The sequence below is a fragment of the Muscardinus avellanarius genome, assembly GCF_963383645.1.
Source record: "Muscardinus avellanarius genome assembly, chromosome: 4".
Lineage (NCBI taxonomy): Eukaryota > Metazoa > Chordata > Mammalia > Rodentia > Gliridae > Muscardinus > Muscardinus avellanarius.
Window position 1 is genome coordinate 162160405 of NC_137789.1, and position 17435 is coordinate 162177839.

At 52.4% G+C, this 17435-nt stretch overlaps 1 protein-coding gene across 1 annotated transcript in view; it reads right to left on the reverse strand.

Moving 5' to 3' along the window:
- CFAP46 (cilia and flagella associated protein 46) overlaps positions 1-15825 on the reverse strand; it is a gene marked incomplete at both ends in the record, with an annotated part of 88889 nt that extends 73064 nt beyond the window's left edge. The window contains 9 exons of the mRNA XM_080694888.1: positions 5733-5832; positions 9099-9209; positions 11019-11113; positions 11856-11979; positions 12661-12825; positions 14499-14563; positions 15002-15133; positions 15257-15381; positions 15777-15825. Coding sequence (XP_080551014.1) covers positions 5733-5832; positions 9099-9209; positions 11019-11113; positions 11856-11979; positions 12661-12825; positions 14499-14563; positions 15002-15133; positions 15257-15381; positions 15777-15825 — 966 coding nt within the window. The remainder of the gene's footprint in view (positions 1-5732; positions 5833-9098; positions 9210-11018; positions 11114-11855; positions 11980-12660; positions 12826-14498; positions 14564-15001; positions 15134-15256; positions 15382-15776) is intronic.
- Between the last annotated feature and the right edge of the window lie 1610 nt (positions 15826-17435).

Below are 17435 nucleotides of genomic sequence, written 5' to 3' on the forward strand. Positions count from 1 at the left end.
GAATTCAGCTGGAAACCTGTCAGGGCCTGGGCTTTTCTTTGATGGCAGAATTTTTATTGCTGTTTCTGTTTCTTTGCTTGCTATTGGTTGGTTCAAGCTTGCTATGTGCTCTTGGTTCAATTTAGGTAGGTTATATGTGCTTAGAAGTCTATTCATTTCTTCCGTATTTTCCAGTCTATTGGAGTATAAAATTTCAAAATAGCTTCTGATAATCCTTTGAATTTCCCCACTGTCTGTGGTGATGTTTCCTTTTTCATTTCTGATTTTAGTGATTTGAGTTGGTCTCTCTTTCTTTTGGTTAGGTTGGCTAGAAGTTAGTCAAACTTATTAATTTTTTCAAAGAACTGGCTTTCTGTTTTGTTGATCCCTTGTATTGTTTTTTAAAATTCTCTATTTCATTTATTTCTGCTCTGATTTTAATTATTTCCTGCTTTCTTCTGGCTTTGGAATTAGACTGTTGCTGTTTTCTAGGTCCTTGAGATGTGTCATTAGATTGTTTACTTGACAACTCTTTGTTTTTTATGTGGGCACTCAATACTATAAAATTTCCTCTTAACACTGCCTTCAAAGTGTCCCATAGATTTTGGTAAGTTGTGTCTCTATTTTCATTTAATTACATAAATTTCTTTATTTCCCCCCTTATTTCTGATCTTACCCATCCCTCATTCAATAGTGTGTCATTCAATCTCCAGGTGTTTAAATAGTTTCTTTTGGTCTTGTTGTTGTTGATTTCTACTTTGTGGCCCAGGATGTGATCTATTTTGGAGAAGGTTCCATGGACTGCTGAGAAGAATGTTATTCTGCTGTTTCTGGTTGAAATATTCTGTATATGTCTATTAGGTCCATTTGGTTTACAGTTTTCTTTAGTTCTGAAGAGTCTTTACTCATTTTTTGCCTTGAAGATCAATCTAGTGGCATGAGTAGTGTGTTGAAGTCTCCCAGTATTACTGTATTTGGGTCTATTTGAGATCTGATGTCCTGGAGGGTTTGTTGTACAAATGTGGGTGCACCCACATTTGGGGCATAAACATTCACTATCATTATATCTTCTTGCTGAATTGTTCCTTTTAATAAAAAGAAGTACCTTGATTTGTCTCTTCTGATGTGTTTTAGCTTAAAGTCTGTTTTATTGGATATCAGCATTACTACCCCTGCCTGTTTTTGATCTCTATTAGCATGATATATCTTTTTCCATCTGTTCACTTTTAGTCTATAAATATCTTTGGCTGTAAGGTGAGTTTCTTGCAAGCAGCATATATTTGGACTATGTTTTTAATCTACAATGCCAGTGTATGTCTTTTAATTGGTGAGTTAAGTCCTTTGATGTTCAGTGTTATTATTGAGATACGGTTTTTGTTTCCTGTCATTTTGTGTTCTATATTATGTTTGGTGTAATGATATTTCTTCTCTACTTAGTTGCCCCACTGATTGGATTCATCTTTTCTCTGATTCTGAAATTTGCTTTTTTCTTCTTCTTTATGAAGAAGAAAAAATACTTATTTCTCTAAGTATTTTCTCTAGTGCTGGGTTAGTATTCATGAATTTTTATCTTAAAACACCTTTATTTCTCCATCAATTTTGAATTATAACCTTGTTGGATATAGCAGTTTTGGTTGGAAGTTGTTTTCTTCCAGGGTCTGGATTGCTTCATACCAGTCTCTCCTGGCATTCATAACTTGGGTTGTAAGGTCAGGAGTGATTTTTATTGTTTTGCTATTGAATGACACCCATTCTTTTGTTCTCGCTGCTTTTAAGATTCTTTCCTTAGCCTCTATGTTGGTGATTTTGATTATTCTATGGCATGGGGAGGTCCTTCTTTGATCTTAACAGCGGTCTGTATGTCTCCTGTACATGTATATCCAAGTCTCCATTGTTGGGAAATTCTCTGAAATTATTTCTCTGAAGAGATTACAGATACCCTTCATCTGTGCCTCTATCCCTTCTTCTATCCTTTCTGTCCATAAATTAGGATGTGTCATAGTGCCCCATAGTTGTTGGATATTTCGGTTCTGTTGTTGTAATTCTTCTGTATACTGTTGACTCTGCTTTCAGTTTTGAATGAACTGTCTTCTAACAGTGATATTCTGTTTTTCATTTCATCCAGTCTTCTAGAATTTCTTTCTATTGTTGTCTTCATTTCATTTATTGACTCTTTCATTTCATTCCAGGCCTTTTTCTTTCTTTCTTTTTTTTTTTTTTGGTGGTACTGGGGTTCCTGGAAGCCCTTCTACCTCCGGGATACACTCCCACGGGCTACACTCCCAGACCTATTTTATATTTTTTATTTGGAAACAGGGTCTCTTAAGCCAGCGGGGCTGGCTCCGAACCAGCGCGATCCTCCTGTCTCCGCCTCCCAAGCGCGGGGATTACAAGTGTGCGCCACCACGCCTGACTATTCCAGGCCTTTTTCTGATTCTTTCTTAATGTCTCTATTTCCTCTTTCATTTCCTGTACACTTACTGTGAGGCCTTCCATCATAATGAAAATCAGGATTCAGAATTCTTGCCTTTCTTGTAGGTCAGTATTCATGATTTCCCTTATTTCCTCACTGATCCTTGGTCTCATATTTTCAGAATTATTGTGTTTGTGTCTCTATTGTCTTGGCATCTTCTTTCTTTTCATGTGTGAGTCTGTGAATAACCTGTCGGATCCAATCTTAGCAGTACGGATTTAGAGGTATCAGCAGGATCATTCATGAGTATTTTTTTTCCAAATGGTGAGGGTTAGGTGAGGGGGAGAAACTGGGGTGATGGGTTCAGGAGTTGGATAAAGTAGAGGATATGATTAATTTGAGTAAGAATTTAAGTATAATAAGGTAGTGTCTGATTGAGAATGAGAGATAGTGATATATTAGGATTCTTGTTAGTATAGAGTATTTAGATATGGAGATATAAAATAGCTTGAGTATAAAACAAGGAGATATCAGTAAAGGAAAAAAGTTTTGAGAGGAAAAGATAGGCTAGAGAGAGGAAGCTTGTAAAAGGAATGGGGGAGAAAGCAAACAAACATGCATAAAATAACAAAACAAGCAACAAAACTAATAGTTGTAAGAATAAATCAAAGACAAAAAAACATTAAAAGACTGTATTGCTAATTTATATATATAGGGTCCGTAAAATTTCTGTTCACTGTAGTAGATTCTGGAGTGGGTTCCAATATCTCTAATTTGCTCTGTAACCCACTGTCAGCTTTTGGACCCACTTTATGAGGGTTTGCATCCCCTTCTTGCCTCTGACCACTTTGTGTTCAGGTGTCAAGGTGTCAGTTGTCACTATAAATTAGTTCCAAGTAGGCTCAGATTTCTGAGTTTCCCGGTCCTGGGTTCCATGCTCTCTGGCCCTGGGCTCTTTGCTATCCATCCTGGGCTCCAAGATATCTGGCCCTGGGCTCTGCAGGGACTTTTGGATCTTTTCCTCCATCCCTGCATCGTGGTGCAGATCGCTTAAGATGTTGGAGCCTAGCTGCCACTTTCTGCCTTGGTTTACTTGCCTGAATTTCTTGGGGATGCAGAGCCGGCAATCATGGCTCGGGCCACACCCGAGCTGTCGCCATACCAAGTCATTTGCATGCTCAGGCTCTTTGCTGTGGATCTTGTGATCTGAGTTTTAGATATTCTTCTGCCGTGGTTTCCTATTTTGTGTTTTAGTTCATAAATATCTTCGCTGCTTTGTTTTTCTCGTCAAGGAGCTGCCTTCTTGGTGTTGACTTTTGTTACAGCTGCTGAGATGGGCTGCATCACACAGTCGCCATTTTCTTCCCCCCTCTAGCCTGATTAAATTCTATCCAGTGTAGCTTTGTTTGAGACAGTACAGTATTTAGCTCTGGAAGTTCAATTTGAGTGTTTGCTGTATCTTCCTTGTTTCTACTTAACATAAATGCTCAAACGTTTTCTACCTTCTTGAGCACTGGAATACTATAGAGCTATCGCAGTGTCCTTGTCAGCTCATCTCATTATCCACATCATTTCTTGGTTGGTTCTGGTTGTTTGGCATATCTTCTCACTACGTCCTTTCTGCAGGTCTGGCCATGTTCGGTGGATGCCAGATGTTGTTGATTTTACTTTGTTGGATGCTGTAGACTGTTTGATCCTTGTGTTCCTGAGGTTTGTCCTGGTATTTGATCACATCATGTAGAAAAGCTTGTCTCTTTATTTTTGTGTTTAAGCTTTGTTATTCAAGACCAGAGCAGTGTGCAGACCGGGGATAACTTTTCTTCATTACTGAGACAAATACCTTCTAAATTTTCTACCTGAGACTCCAAAAATCTGCGGTTTCTACACTGCTGTTGTAGAGATTTCTGCACTCTTCCCAGCCTGTGTGGCGCTGTGGAGCACTCCCTTACCACATCTTACCAGCAGCGCTGCCTTCTGGCTCAGATAGCTCCTCAAGTGCGTGTGCCCATCAGGCGGCCCTCGGCGGAAGGCCACGGGCTCTGCAGACCGCCACCTGGTCCACACACTCCCCCGGCTCCTCTGACCTGTGCCCACTCCCACCCACCCACCATGAACGCCAGGCTGCACAGAACTTGCTCGTTTCTACCTCTCTGGCTTCACCTCCCTTCGCCACCTACTGGCCAACGACTTGCAAACCATACTGCGTGTGTTGTTGGTCTGAGCTGCTTCAGGCCTGAAGGCAAAGGTGGTTCCTTCTACCCACCAGGCCGGAAGCAGAAATCTGTGTCTTTCACTGTGCTGCTTCTACGTGATTTTCCCACTTGGAAAAGGCTCACTTTTTTCTGGATGACAATGCAGGACTATGTGCTTATTTTTATCTTAGCTTGGTTTTGTTCTACATTCTCCTCAGAGAGTACCAAAATGTCAGGTGTTAAGGTTCAACGTCGAATCGAATCCCTGCTTGTTCCTTTTCTTACAGCTCTTTCTCCTGGGGTGTTCTCCATGCTGACCCCTGGGAGTGACCTGGCTCTTGGACTCCCCAGCGATGGCCAGCACTGCAGGGAGATCCCACGAGAAGGGGTTCAGGCCCTGGACTCTCCTGTGCCTTCTGCTCTGCAGAAGAACCCTTTCATAGTTTCCTTCCTCCCTCCCCCTCCCTCTCTTGTCCTCCCTTCCTCCCTCCCTCCCTTCCCTCTGTGTGTGTGTGTATGTGTGTGTGTGTGTGTGTGTGCGCGCGCGCACTCGTGCGCGCATAAGTTTATAGTATTGGGGATTGAACCTAGTGACATTCTACCTCTGAGCTACACCTCCAGCCCATTTTATTTTTTGAAGCAGGGTCTTTCTAGGTTGAGGAGGGTCTTGCTAAGTTGCTGAGGTTGGCTGTGAACCTGTGTTCCTCCTGTCTCAGCCTCCTAAGTACTGGGAGATCAAGCCCAGCTCATGGTTTAAGGCAAATAACAAACCAAGCTGAGCACGGCCTCTTAATATTTTGAGTGCATGCTCTCAAGCTTACTCTGGAGAGCAATATTGTCATGTGTATTAAAAGCCTTAACAGTGAAAACTCCCTGGTAATCCACACCCATGAAGTGGTCTTGGGAAAAACCCTACACACAGAAAAAGGACCAGGCACAAAGCATTCACCATGTCCCTTCATAGGACATGCAAGACCTACACATGATGTGAATCCAGTCACGGGGTCAGGGGAGCAGGTGATGCAGATGCTGGGACAGTGCAGACGCAGGAGGGAGAGAGGCCACCGTCGCCGTGCACTCTGCAGCCCGCAGCCTGCGGTCTGAGCGCTCCTCCAGCGCCTTGGTCAACAGTCGTCCAAACCACTTACTTTGCTTTCAATTTTCTTCAGGTCCGAGAGGCAGTCAGAGACCGTCTCCTCTTGCTTCAAGAGCACAGAAAGTCGAGCCAGTTCAAACAGCAAAAGGATTCTGAAAAGAAACCAGCCAACAGGCGGAGGATTAGTGGGGGCAGGAGGGTCCAGGTGGGGAAGGGCCAGCGCTGTTCTACCAGAGGCGGGGAAGAACAAGACACAGAATAAACCACAAATGAAATCTGCGCACCGGAGGTGTTGCTGCGGTGCCCACTGGCCTGCTGCTGTAGGCCTGAGCTGCCTACTGTTCAAGCCCCAGGTCAAAGGCAGGGCACGAGGCCAGCAGGCAGCCACACTGAGGGCAGGGCCCCTGGCGAGGCGTGCTCCTGAGTGGCGCCACACAAGTGCTGGCAGCCCCTGTCGGCCTGAGTCTGTGGCAGAGTGAGGAGGGAATGTGGAAGTTGAGCCAACTTTGCAGATAACAGAGATGGAGGATGAATGACCTATTTGAAGACTTGCTTTCGGCTGCAGGAACAGACAGGGCCTGCGTGCAAGCAAGCCAGGGCTTCCCAGCCTCCACTGACCTTCTTTTTTTTTTTTTTTTGGTGGTACTGGGGTTCCTGGAAACCCTTCTACCTCCGGGCTATACTCCCAGACCATCTTTTTATATTTTTATTTGGAAACAGGGTCTCTTAAGCCAGTAAGGCTGGCTATGAACCTGCGCGATCCTCCTGTCTCCGCCTCCTAAGCCCAGGGATTAGAAGCGTGCACCTCCAGGCCTGGCCTTGACCGGACCTTCTGACCAGACCATTCTCTGCACTGAAGGATGTCCAGCTGCATCCCCACTTGCTGCAGCACCCACGTGGTGACCACCAGGGTGTCCCAGACCTTGCCAATGCCCCCGGGGGACAGGCCCTATCTTTTCTGACTTTCCAATGCTTCTCATAGGTTTAGCTGTGAGCACGGATGGCTGGCTTGGAAAGACTCTGGCCTGTGGAGTGGACATCGCCCCTCTCCAGGCTGGGGCGCTCCAGGCAGAGGTCCTGGGCCCCCTCCCTGCCATCCCCTCAGGTCCTGCCTCCCAAGGCTGGCCTCCTGACCTCCTAGCTGAGCTGTAGTCACACAGGCCTGGGGGCAGGGCAGGAAGAGAAGGGGTAAATTCAGTCCGTTGTGGTTTTAAACAGAATTTATCCTACCTACACAGAATTCCAGACACGGAGCCTGGGTGAAGGTCAGTGGCCCCGGGGTGTCAAACACTGGAGACTCCCTGGGCTCTGAGTAGGACTGACACCGACAGGCCACAGGCTGCGTGAGCCACCGCCCAGCACGCTGGAATGCGGCTTCTCCCAGGAGCAGCCACAGAAAGATGCCACATAGCAACAGGCCCTGCCAAGCCTCACGTGCTGGTACCTTCTAGACACAGTGCACGAACCCTGGCAGGTCACAGAGCAGCGGGCGCAGGGCACTGTGGGCAGGGACCAGCCTCACATGCCAGGGGGAGGGGCTGCAAGGGCAGGGGGGAGAAGCCACCCTGGAGGGCAAGGCTGCCTGGGGTCCCTGAGTGCCAAGCCCACAGCACGAGGGCCCAAGATGGCCCCACCCGCCCGAGACAGGGGTGATGGCTCTCCTAATTCCTCAGCGCATATCTGCACACATAAAATTACCCAGCAATGGTAAAAAAGGACAATTTAAAATATAGCAGTTAAAATCTTAGCATAAAAAGCTCTTACAAGTCAGTTACACTCGCGTTTAAATCCTACTTTAAATAACAGGTAAGAGAAATAGAAATGAGCAAACTAAAAACGTGCCTGTGAACATGAGAAGGCATTCATCTGAGCCTGTGGGGGCTGTGACCCTGAGGTGAGGGGCTGTGACCCTGAGGTGAGGGGCTGTGACCCTGAGGAGTGAGGAGCTCTGACCCCTGAGGTGGGGGGCTGTGACCCCTGAGGTGGGGGAGCTTGTGACGCCTAAGGTGTGGGGGGTTTGTGACCCTGAGGTGGGGGGCTGTGACCCTGAGGTAGGGGGCTGTGACCCTTGAGGTGGGGGAGCTGTGACCCCTGAGGAGTGGGGGGCTTGTGACCCCTGAGGAGTGGGGGGCTTGTGACCCCTGAGTGTGGAAGCTTGTGACCCCTGAGGTGTGGGGGCTTGTGACCCCTGAGTGTGGAAGCTTGTGACCCCTGAGGTGTGGGGGTTTGTGATCCCTGAGCCTGTGGTAGGCACTTGTGATCCCTGAGGTGTGGGGGCACATGCTTGTGACCCCAGCACTCGGGAGGCTGAGGCAGGGATCACGGTTCACGGACAGCCTCAGCTACCTGGAGAGGCCCTTTGCAACTCAGTGAGACCCTGTTTCAAAAATAAAGAATACAAAATTGGGCTGGGAGTGGGAGAGAGAATGCTCCTGGGTTCCATCCCCAGTACCCCCCCAGTACCCCCCCCCAAAAAAAGCATTCACCTGCATCAGAGTGCAGCGAGGGCCTCGTGGGAAGCGCTGCGCCTCCCGCAACAAGCACTGAGGACCCCAGATCCCACTCCCCAAATGGCCCTCAGGGAATGATGAGGCGGCCTAGAGGGGCTGTCACACCACCGGCCCCTGCACCCTGGACCCAACTGTGGAGCTGTGGCCCAGCCTGGCCTGAAATCAGAACAACTTGGAAAATCTCCCTCCTGGACAGCTGTCACTGACCCTGCGGAGCACGGGAGGCCCATGGGAAGAGTCAGATGCACAAGTCTTTGTCCCTCTGCTCTGCTCCTGCTCTAGCCGTGGGGTCTCTGGATTGGGGTCCTGTCCCCAAGGCCCTCCTCAGAGGCACCTCAGGGTGCTCACTGGCCCTGCTGGCTGTCACAGCAGACACCATGCAGCCCAGTGTCCAGGGCACTAAGTGCTGCTGGTCTAAGCAGCAAAGCCCCACCGGCTACCTGCCTCTGTGAGCTAGATCGGGAAGTGCAGGGAGTGCTCTCCAGACCCTAGGCGGTGTGGGCTCAGCACCTGCTCCCATGAGCCAGCCCAAGACCCTCCTAAACTCCAATTTGGAAAGCCCAGAACGGAAACAAACTCCTGGGGTGTGCTCAAGGAATATGTGTTCTTCTGTGTGATCGCTTGTGCAGCTATCCGGGAATGTATAGCATTTCAATTAACTGGAAAATGCTCGTACAGGGAAGTTCAATTTGATTTTGCAAAGTAGCATATAAAATTGCATACCTCAAGTGCACCCAAAAAGTACAAACCTCGGAACAAGCACAGCTAGAAAGAAATGTACGGAAGTGCCCAGGCGGCCCTGCCTGGGCTGCTGGCACCTCATTCTGCGTCTTTTCACAGTTCCTGTACTCTCTGAACTCTACACCATGACCATGTCCATGAAAAACTGGAAAATCACGAACACTTACTTTTCTTCTTTGATTGAAGGAAAGCGCTGGTGATTGTAATGATTCAGGTGTCTGTGGGTCTTATGCAGAATGGCGCTGACGTCGTCCGGTAAGTCATTTCTATCCATTCTTCTAGAATCAATCCAAAGAGCAAACAACGAAAAATCCTTTCAAAGTTACCAAATCTCTCTAGGGGGAGCACTCACCCTGAAGCTGCACCTCCCTCCTCTCTCTCCCGATTCCCCAGGCAAGACTTCACGGCTTCCCTTCCTACCCCAGGCTCAGGTGACAGCCCTTCTTCCTGCACCACTGAAGGAAACACCCCAGGGAAACCGAGGCCAGCCCTGGGTGAGACTGCCCTGGTGCCCGAGCCCCGCCGCCCCTCTCTCCAGTGCCCCCATACACACACACACACACACACACACACACACACACACACACACACACACACCAGCCTGGAGCGCTGCACTCTCAACACCAAAGCACATCGAGTCCCTGCTCTCTCAAGATGCTGCGGCCCCTCTCCTCAGAGAGCACTGTGCCCTCCTGGTCCCACTCAGCGCACCTCGCGAGGGGCCGCCTCGGTGCCTCAGCACGAGGACACACTGTCCCCACACGCCCGTCGGCAGGCACGCTGTGCCCCACCTTACACCTCTCAGAAAACGTGTGTCTCTTGGTCCCTAGGCTCCAGAGGCAGCGTGTCCCCGTGGCCCCCTCAGCAAACACACCCCAGCCACCTCTGTCCACCCAGCACCACACACACTGGCGCCTCGCTCCCCTCAGCAAACACACTGGGACCCCAACTCCTGTCTGCAAACACTGGTCCCCTCGGTCCACCCAACAGACACGCCATGCTGCTCTCAGGAAGCACAGCGACCCCTCACTACCTCAGCCCCTCAGCGAAGTCACCGCGGCCTCTCAGCCCACCAGCAAATGCCCTGCGGCCCCCTTGCTCCTCTCAGCACCAAACCCACCGTGTCCTCCACTGCCCTCAGCACACTGGCCATGGTCACCGCAGTCCATCACCAGCCACACTGTGTCCCCTCAGCCCCTGCGACAAACACGCTCTTGTCCCCGAGTCCCCCAGAAGACACACTGCGGTCCCCTCAGTGCCATCGAGAAGCATATTGGTCCCACACTGCCCTCAGCAGATACAGCAGTGTTCCCATAGACCCCTGCGGCAACACGCGGGTCCTCCAGGCCCCAGCCACACACCGTGTCCTTCACGCCATTAGCATCAAACATGGTGTGCCTCATCCTCGGCAACATGCCGCCCTCCCCTGCTCGGGAAACACTCTATGTCCCCGCCCTCTCCTCAGCAAAGACTCTCCGTCCCTGCACCTGCAGCAGCAACACTGTGGCCCTCAGCTGCCTCTGTAAACACCTCAGCAGGCACTTTGTGACCCCTCACTCCCTCAGAAAGCGCCCCGTGGTCCCCCAGTCCCCTCAGCAAACACGCGGTGGTCTCCCCAGCAATCACGGTGTTCCCCAAGAGCCCTGGCCTCCACAGCACACTGCAGTCCCCTTTCTCCCCCAGCAAACACACAGTGCGCCCCTCTACATATTCTTGCTAAGACAGTGGGTTTCCTCTGTCCTCCACAGCGCTCTTGAGAAATGCCCCTTGTGCCACGTCTGACCTGCCCCTCCTTGCACGGTTTCCCGCAGCAGCTCTTGGTCTGCCTCCTCATGTGGGCTCAGCTGACCTGGGCTGTGAGGCACAGCTGCCTCATCTAGGGCCTTTCCCCCCTGCTAAGGGGCTGTCCCCCCTCCGTGGGCGGCCTCCCCAGCCTGGCCTTCAGGAGACTGGGGAGGGGGACAGGACAAGGTCCCAGAGTGACTTCTGACCGCCGCCCTGTGGCCCGGGCCCCCACCTCTCTGATGGAAAGAGCCTTCCTGAGCTCAGCCCTTGGACACACACCCTCCGGCCCCTAAAATACTCACGCCTTCAGGTGATTGATGTGGAACGAGACCGACAGGCTAATGGAATTCTTCTTTTCCTCCTGTAAGTGGTGCTCATCCATTAATTCATGACGAACCTGTCATAAAACAAACAGACTGTTAACTTAGATTCAAACAGGTAATTAGGTATAGATTCAGATGTGTGTCCAGATATTGTTTTATTTTGTAAAATTAATATTTGTGGGTAAGATGTACATTCTCATTAAATTTTATACGTAGTTTTCAGCTATAACTTACTGATTCCTGTATATAAAGTGGGTAGCCAATAACTAGCATTAAAGTTTTTGGGGGGTAAAGTCCTACAGTGGGACTTGTATCTTTACAAATTTCCTGTTAAAAACATGCAGAGCTGTTAAAAATATTTAAAAAGTGATAATGAAAGCAAATATCTTGTTTCTTGTTGTTGTTTCAAAACTAATAGTTACATATGTCTGCACGTAGGATGACTTTCCAGTTCTTATTCTGTTTTGCTTGTGTGTGTGTGTGTGTGTGTGTGTGTGTGTGTGTGTGTGTGTTTCTAGCTCTTCATTTATGGCCTTGTTTGTGGTTTTTACACAGTTTTCTTTTTTCTTTTTCTTTCTTTCTTTTTTTGTGGTACTGGGGATGGAACCCAGGAGCCTTTTAACTCTGGGCTACACTCCCAGACCTTTATATTTTTATTTGGAAACAGGGTCTCTTAAGCCAGTGAGACTGGCTTCGAACCTGCACGATCCTCCTGTCTCCACCTCCCAAGTGCAGGGATTACAGGTTACACATAGTTTTCTGAACAATGCCTTTTAAGAGAACTGCCTCTTGCATCCTCCCAGGGCTGCAGCTCACCATCACGGAGAATAGTTGCTGATACTTGTGCGGCACCTGAGCTTTAATGAACGGCGCCGCGGTGGAACAAAACTTGGCGGCGTCCTCCTTTCTCTCCGCTTGCAGGTAACACTCAAGAAGCTCCCTGGGTAAAGGAGGGAGCGGAGAAGCGTCGCTGAAGGGGCTTTCTGTTGCAAGTGGCTAGAAGCTAGGTTAGCAGACTTTGGCCATTTACGATTAACAACTTTAGAGAGAGCCCCTGGGAAGGTCCTTAACTGTGACTAGGACCCGTGGCTCCCCAGGAAGGACCAGGCAGGAGCAGAGAGAGCTGCTCCTCCCCACGACAGGAAGGGGGAGTTTGGCATTTCAACTACCTGGGACATCTTAAAATGGCATCTTAAAAAACGATCTCGGTCATATTTACTTTCTTTGAAAGGCCCCCCAAGTGTCCCCAAGCAGGTGCCCAAAGCCTGTGGGCTCTGGCTATGAAGCCTCACCATGGGCAGCGCCCAGTTGGCCTGCACAGACCGCGCCCGCTGGCTGGGTGAGGCTGAACCTCCGCCCCGAGCTGCCCTGCTGGAGCTGGGTGGCCACAGTCTGAGAAGTGGCTGCACTAAGCTTCGAAAGCGCAAGCTGCAGGTGGCCTTTGCTTTGCCATTGGAGTGCACCCCCTGCTGAGTGCTGGAACAGCCACCAGGTCACCCATGGACTTCTAGAAGCCACCTCTGACAAGAGCCAGTCCCACCCACGGAGGGGAGGGCCGGGGGAGGTGACCTCATGGGCCGGGAGGGGCCCTGGCTGGGAGCCGCTGGCCGGCTGCACTCACAGCATCAGCTCGGCCCGCCACTCCTTGTCCTCTTCCTCCGTCTGGTTCAACACGCTGACAATTTGGGAGAGGCTGGGGATCACGTGGTGGTAGCACCCAGGCTTGAGGAATGGCCTCACCATGTTCCAGTAGAGCACGGAGGCGTTGTAAACCAGGAAGTAGTACCTGCCGCCAGGGAGGGCGGTCTGAGCAGCGATGGCTTCTGTCTCCCGGGCCCCTCACAGGAAGGAGGGCAAGTGCCTCCAGTGGAAGCCAGCAGCTTCGTCATGAGCGCCAGGACGTGGCGCTATTCCTGGGGCAGCATGGCGGCCCTGCTGCTAAGGAGCCATGGTTCCAGCCCAGCCCATAAAACAAACCACCCCATGAAAACAGACCCGTGAGCAAGGTAGGAGGGGCATGGAGGGCTTCCTGGAGAGGTGACCTCCTGCTAGGACCAGGAAAATGACCAGGAATCAGCTGAAGCAGAGTGGAAGGAAAGGGAGCAGGGGAGTGGAGGGGAGGAAGAGCCGTGTCTGAGCACAGAGCATGAGCGGGTATTGGAGAGGTGAGCAGAGCACCCCAGGAGCCAGGCCTCCCCCGTGGGCAGCAGGCACCTCCAGGAGATTGAAGTGAGGGGTCCGGTGGGGTCTCGGGCGCTGATGGCTTCCGAATGCTGGTGTTGGACAGGACAGCGCTGCTCACCACCGGGAAGGCGGGCACACAGTGGCCCACCCCTGCAGAGCCTACTCCGACTGGACAGACTCCCCGTCCAATTCCTCCTGCGTCTCCCTGATGTCCACCTCAGGCCTGAAGGAGCCTATCTCTCCCCTTCGCTCCTCCTCCTAAAGGAGGCGGCTTCGACCACCCTCCAGGTCCAGGGGGCCCACCAAGCTCTCTGGCCACTCCAGAGTGACACCAGGCCCTTCCAAGAGGCGACTCCGATGACCCAGATCCAGACACCTGCCTGACCATCTCCTGGTGTCCCCAAAGCCCCCCAGCCTTGCAATGGGACGCTGCCCTGCTCCTCCCCAGGAGCTCAGAGCTCCCCTCCACCAAGCCTTGGCTCCTTTGGGAAACATTTACCCCTGTCCTCAGGACCTCTAGGGGGAGGCCACCCCCGTTGACCCTGCCCCAGGGACAGGGTGTGTGTGCTGTACCACAGCACCCACCCAGGGGCGGCCAGCGAAGACCACAGCAAGGCCCATCTGAATCCGTCCCTTGTCCCCGCTCTTCTCTGGCTGCCAGCCCCACCCTAATCCTTTCTGCTGAAGAGAAGCCCTTTTAAAGTTTTAGTTCACTGGCCACAGAAGACAGAAGTCTATGGCCCTGTTCATGGCGGAGAAGAGGAGATAAGTCGGGTGCCCAGTGTCCGCACATGCCCAGTGTTCCCAAAGTCCCTCCGTGTCCCACACCCACTGAGGTAGAGCTTGGCAGCAAAGAAGCCCATGGTGAGCAGGGCTGCTTCTAGGTGCCCGCCGTTCCCCCACCAGCCCCGTCTCCTGAGTTTCCCGCTAAGGGGCAGGCGGCGTGGACATCAGCCAGTCGGACACGGGAGGAATGACCGAGGAGCCTGGGACCTACAGGGACAGCTCCTCAGATGCCGTGCCCTGCTGCACACTGGTGTTCAACCAGGCTGTGTGTGAGCTTCGCAGATGCATGAATGCCAGGGAAGAGCACACAGCTGGGGGGTTCGTGCGAACGTGGCCCAGTTCTACACGCTAACAACACAAGCCTTTCACCTCTAACCCTCTAAACAGAACAAAATCAGCGGGACATCTGTCAGGCCAAGAAGTAGGAGCACATGGGAAGTTTGTCACAAAAGCCTTTCCACCATCAATTGGAGGTTCACTCACACCTACCTGGGTTCACCTTTGGCAAAGTTTATAGCCTTCATGTACTGGGTCACACAGTTTTCAAATTCCTCCTAAAACAGCACGAAGCATGCACAATGAAGTCCCTTGCCCCATGAGCCTGTCTCTGCCCACCGTGGCTTCTGTGAGTGCCCTCCCTCAGCAGTGGCCTGGTGCCCCAGCTGGGCACAGGAACAGCAAAGACAGCCTGCCAAGATCTGAAGCCGCCACTGCCTGGGCTGGGACCCAGCCACCCCAACCCCTCCCAGCTGAGGGACCACTGTGGGGCAGGAGGCAGGGAGGCCCCCAGCCACCCTGCGATGTCCAGGGCCTGCCCACACCAACAGATACCTGGCCAGTGCCCGGTGGGAAACGGGGCAGCTTCAGGTCACTCTCACCAGGAATTTGGCCACTTGATTCCTTTTTACTAAAAAGGACTCTGTGTCTCAGCTAACCTTCCACCCTCTGCAGGTGGGCAAAGCCTAGGCTACAAGGAGGTGCCGCCAGCTCACCAGGTTGTCCGTTGACTTTGGGGCACACAGCTGGGCCCGGCACAGGTGCGCTCGTCCCAGGAACTGGGTGACGGGCCCCTTCACCTTGAAGTACATCTGGATGCAGTCCTCACTGACTTCTGGCTGGCCCATCTGCAAGGGAACAGGGTGGCCAAGGAGCCCAAAGATGCCCTGGGGATGGGGCAGCCCTGCTTCTTATGGAGGCCCCCCTAGCCCTCGGAGCCCTTGGCACCCAGAAATACAAGAGCCCGTTACCTTGAAGGCCTGCTCCGCACACAGCACAAACAGGTCGGGGCTGAAGCTCTCGGAGGGGTCGAACTCTGACTTCCCCAGGTTAGCAGACTTGATGAGCTCATAGGCTCGCTTCAGGGAGGCCATGTCTGTGGGGCAGAGATGGACAGGGGACAAAGGGCTGGGAGAGGATGACCAACGGCCCTCCTGTGCTCCCCTGGCCTGCGGGGGGCAAGCCACCACACCCACACTCCCTGGACAGGTGTCCCTGGCCCTCCCCACCTGGGCAGTCAGGGTCAGGGGTCAGAGAGCCAGCAACCGCTCAGAGAGAACGTGGTCACCCTCCCCGTCATCAAACCCTGACCGCCGGCCCCCAACCGCAGCCCTCGAAGGGTCTGCCAAGGCAAGGGATGTAGTCTGCGTAGTCTGGGGGTGGGGGGGGCAGTTGACGGCTCTGGCGCCTCCCCTCTTCAGCGCCAGGGTGCTCCCTTTGGGGTCCGGTTACAGAGGCCCTCCCCTCTTGGGGTCTGGGTCTTGGGCCCACCTTGGTGGCTTTCGGCATGGGCCAGCTCCTGCGTGATGACCAGGTCCATGGCGCAGCCTAAGGTCAGTCAGTCGCTACTCTGAGGCCCGCAGCGGTTGCCTAGCGACGAGGAAAAACGGACGCGCGGGTGGGCGGGGCCACGCTGGCCCGGCGGGCGGGGCGGGGCGGAGCTGCAGCCAGCAAGGCTCTGGGAAAAGGACCGCGCTGGGGAGAGCTCCTGTGAGCAGTGCAGTCCTGAACACGGACTCCTGCTTCGAGCTCAGGACAGGGAGAGCAGCCTTGGAGACCCCTGGGCCAGGAGCAGAGGCAGGGGAGAGGCCGGGACCCCCAACAAGGAGATGGGTCCAGAAACCAAGGGGGAGGGCCCTAGAAGTGGGGGAGGGTAGCCAGGGCAAATGTGACCAGAGGTCACACAGGTGAGCCTGAGAAGGTGCCCAGGTGCGGGTCAGCGGCGGCCCTAACCTGCCGCCCCGAGTGCCCGGGTTCGCCCTGCCAAGGCCGGGAGGCTGAGGTAGCTCCTCGCTCGGACCTCTAGCCAGGGGAAAGACCGAATTGCCGACCTCCGAGTTCGCTCTCTCCTGAATACAGGCTGCTTTTGCACCTTTATAAGGCCAAAGACGCCTGCGGCTTTTCTGTAGAGAGATGTGCGGTGAGGTAGATGCGGCTCGATACAACTCTGAAGCCGGACCGTGTTTCCCTGAGGGCCCTAACTAGCGAAGTGAGCCTGATGGCAGACGTCGCGAAACGCTGCTAGGTCAGCCTTCTATTTGCTTCCAGAGACAACGCTCAAATGTGTCTCTGTTGATTCATAAAGATTCTCAGTGCCATGTGTACAGCCATGATAAAATATTTACTCCAGCAAGAAAGCATCTCCCAAACATTATGTAGTAAGAGTTTCTTTAATCTGAGAGCATTAAATATTAAACTCGTTTTTCTAGTTGTAGACTAGCCAGTAAATATTTAGTATGCAATCCCAAGCTCTTTTCTTGCTAGATGGATTTTATTTTGCTGGGTCAGCTCAGGCGAGCCCCACCCTGCTTTTTGGCTCCCTGGAGAATCTGTGTGGAGGTTGCAGGGTGCCGTGAGCTGTCCTCGAACACCACTCCTTCCTCCAAGGGCGCACCCGCACAGCTAGAGGCAGGGGCCTCCCAGCCTGCAGTGTGCCCTCGGCCCAGCTCTTCTACCTGGGCACCTGCAAGCTCACCCTGCAGCTTTTCATCCTCTCTGGCCTCCCATGGCCGCCTGCCCCTCAAAGCAGAATTTGGGGTCACTGTCTAAAGAGCACAAAACACCAACCGTATGGGGTTTCCCAGGCTAACAAGAAATTCTCCAGTTCTCCCCAGACACTGCGTGTCCTATAAGTCAGTTGAGTGTTGACGATATCTGCAAATCCTCCCCCAGGTACACCAAAAGTAATGGCCCTAGTGTGTCCACACACCGTTTACATGGCTACAGACTGGGGTTCCCAGGGTGATCACACCACCGTTCACATGGCTAAAGATTGGGGTTCCCTGGCCCTCCCTCATACTTCCATCCACATGGCCACAGACTGGGGTTCCCAGCCCCCTCTCGAGGGCGCCCACACTTCTGTCCACATAGCTACAGATTGGTGGTTCCCTGGCCCTTCCTCGAGGTGCCCATTCTTTCATCCACATGGCC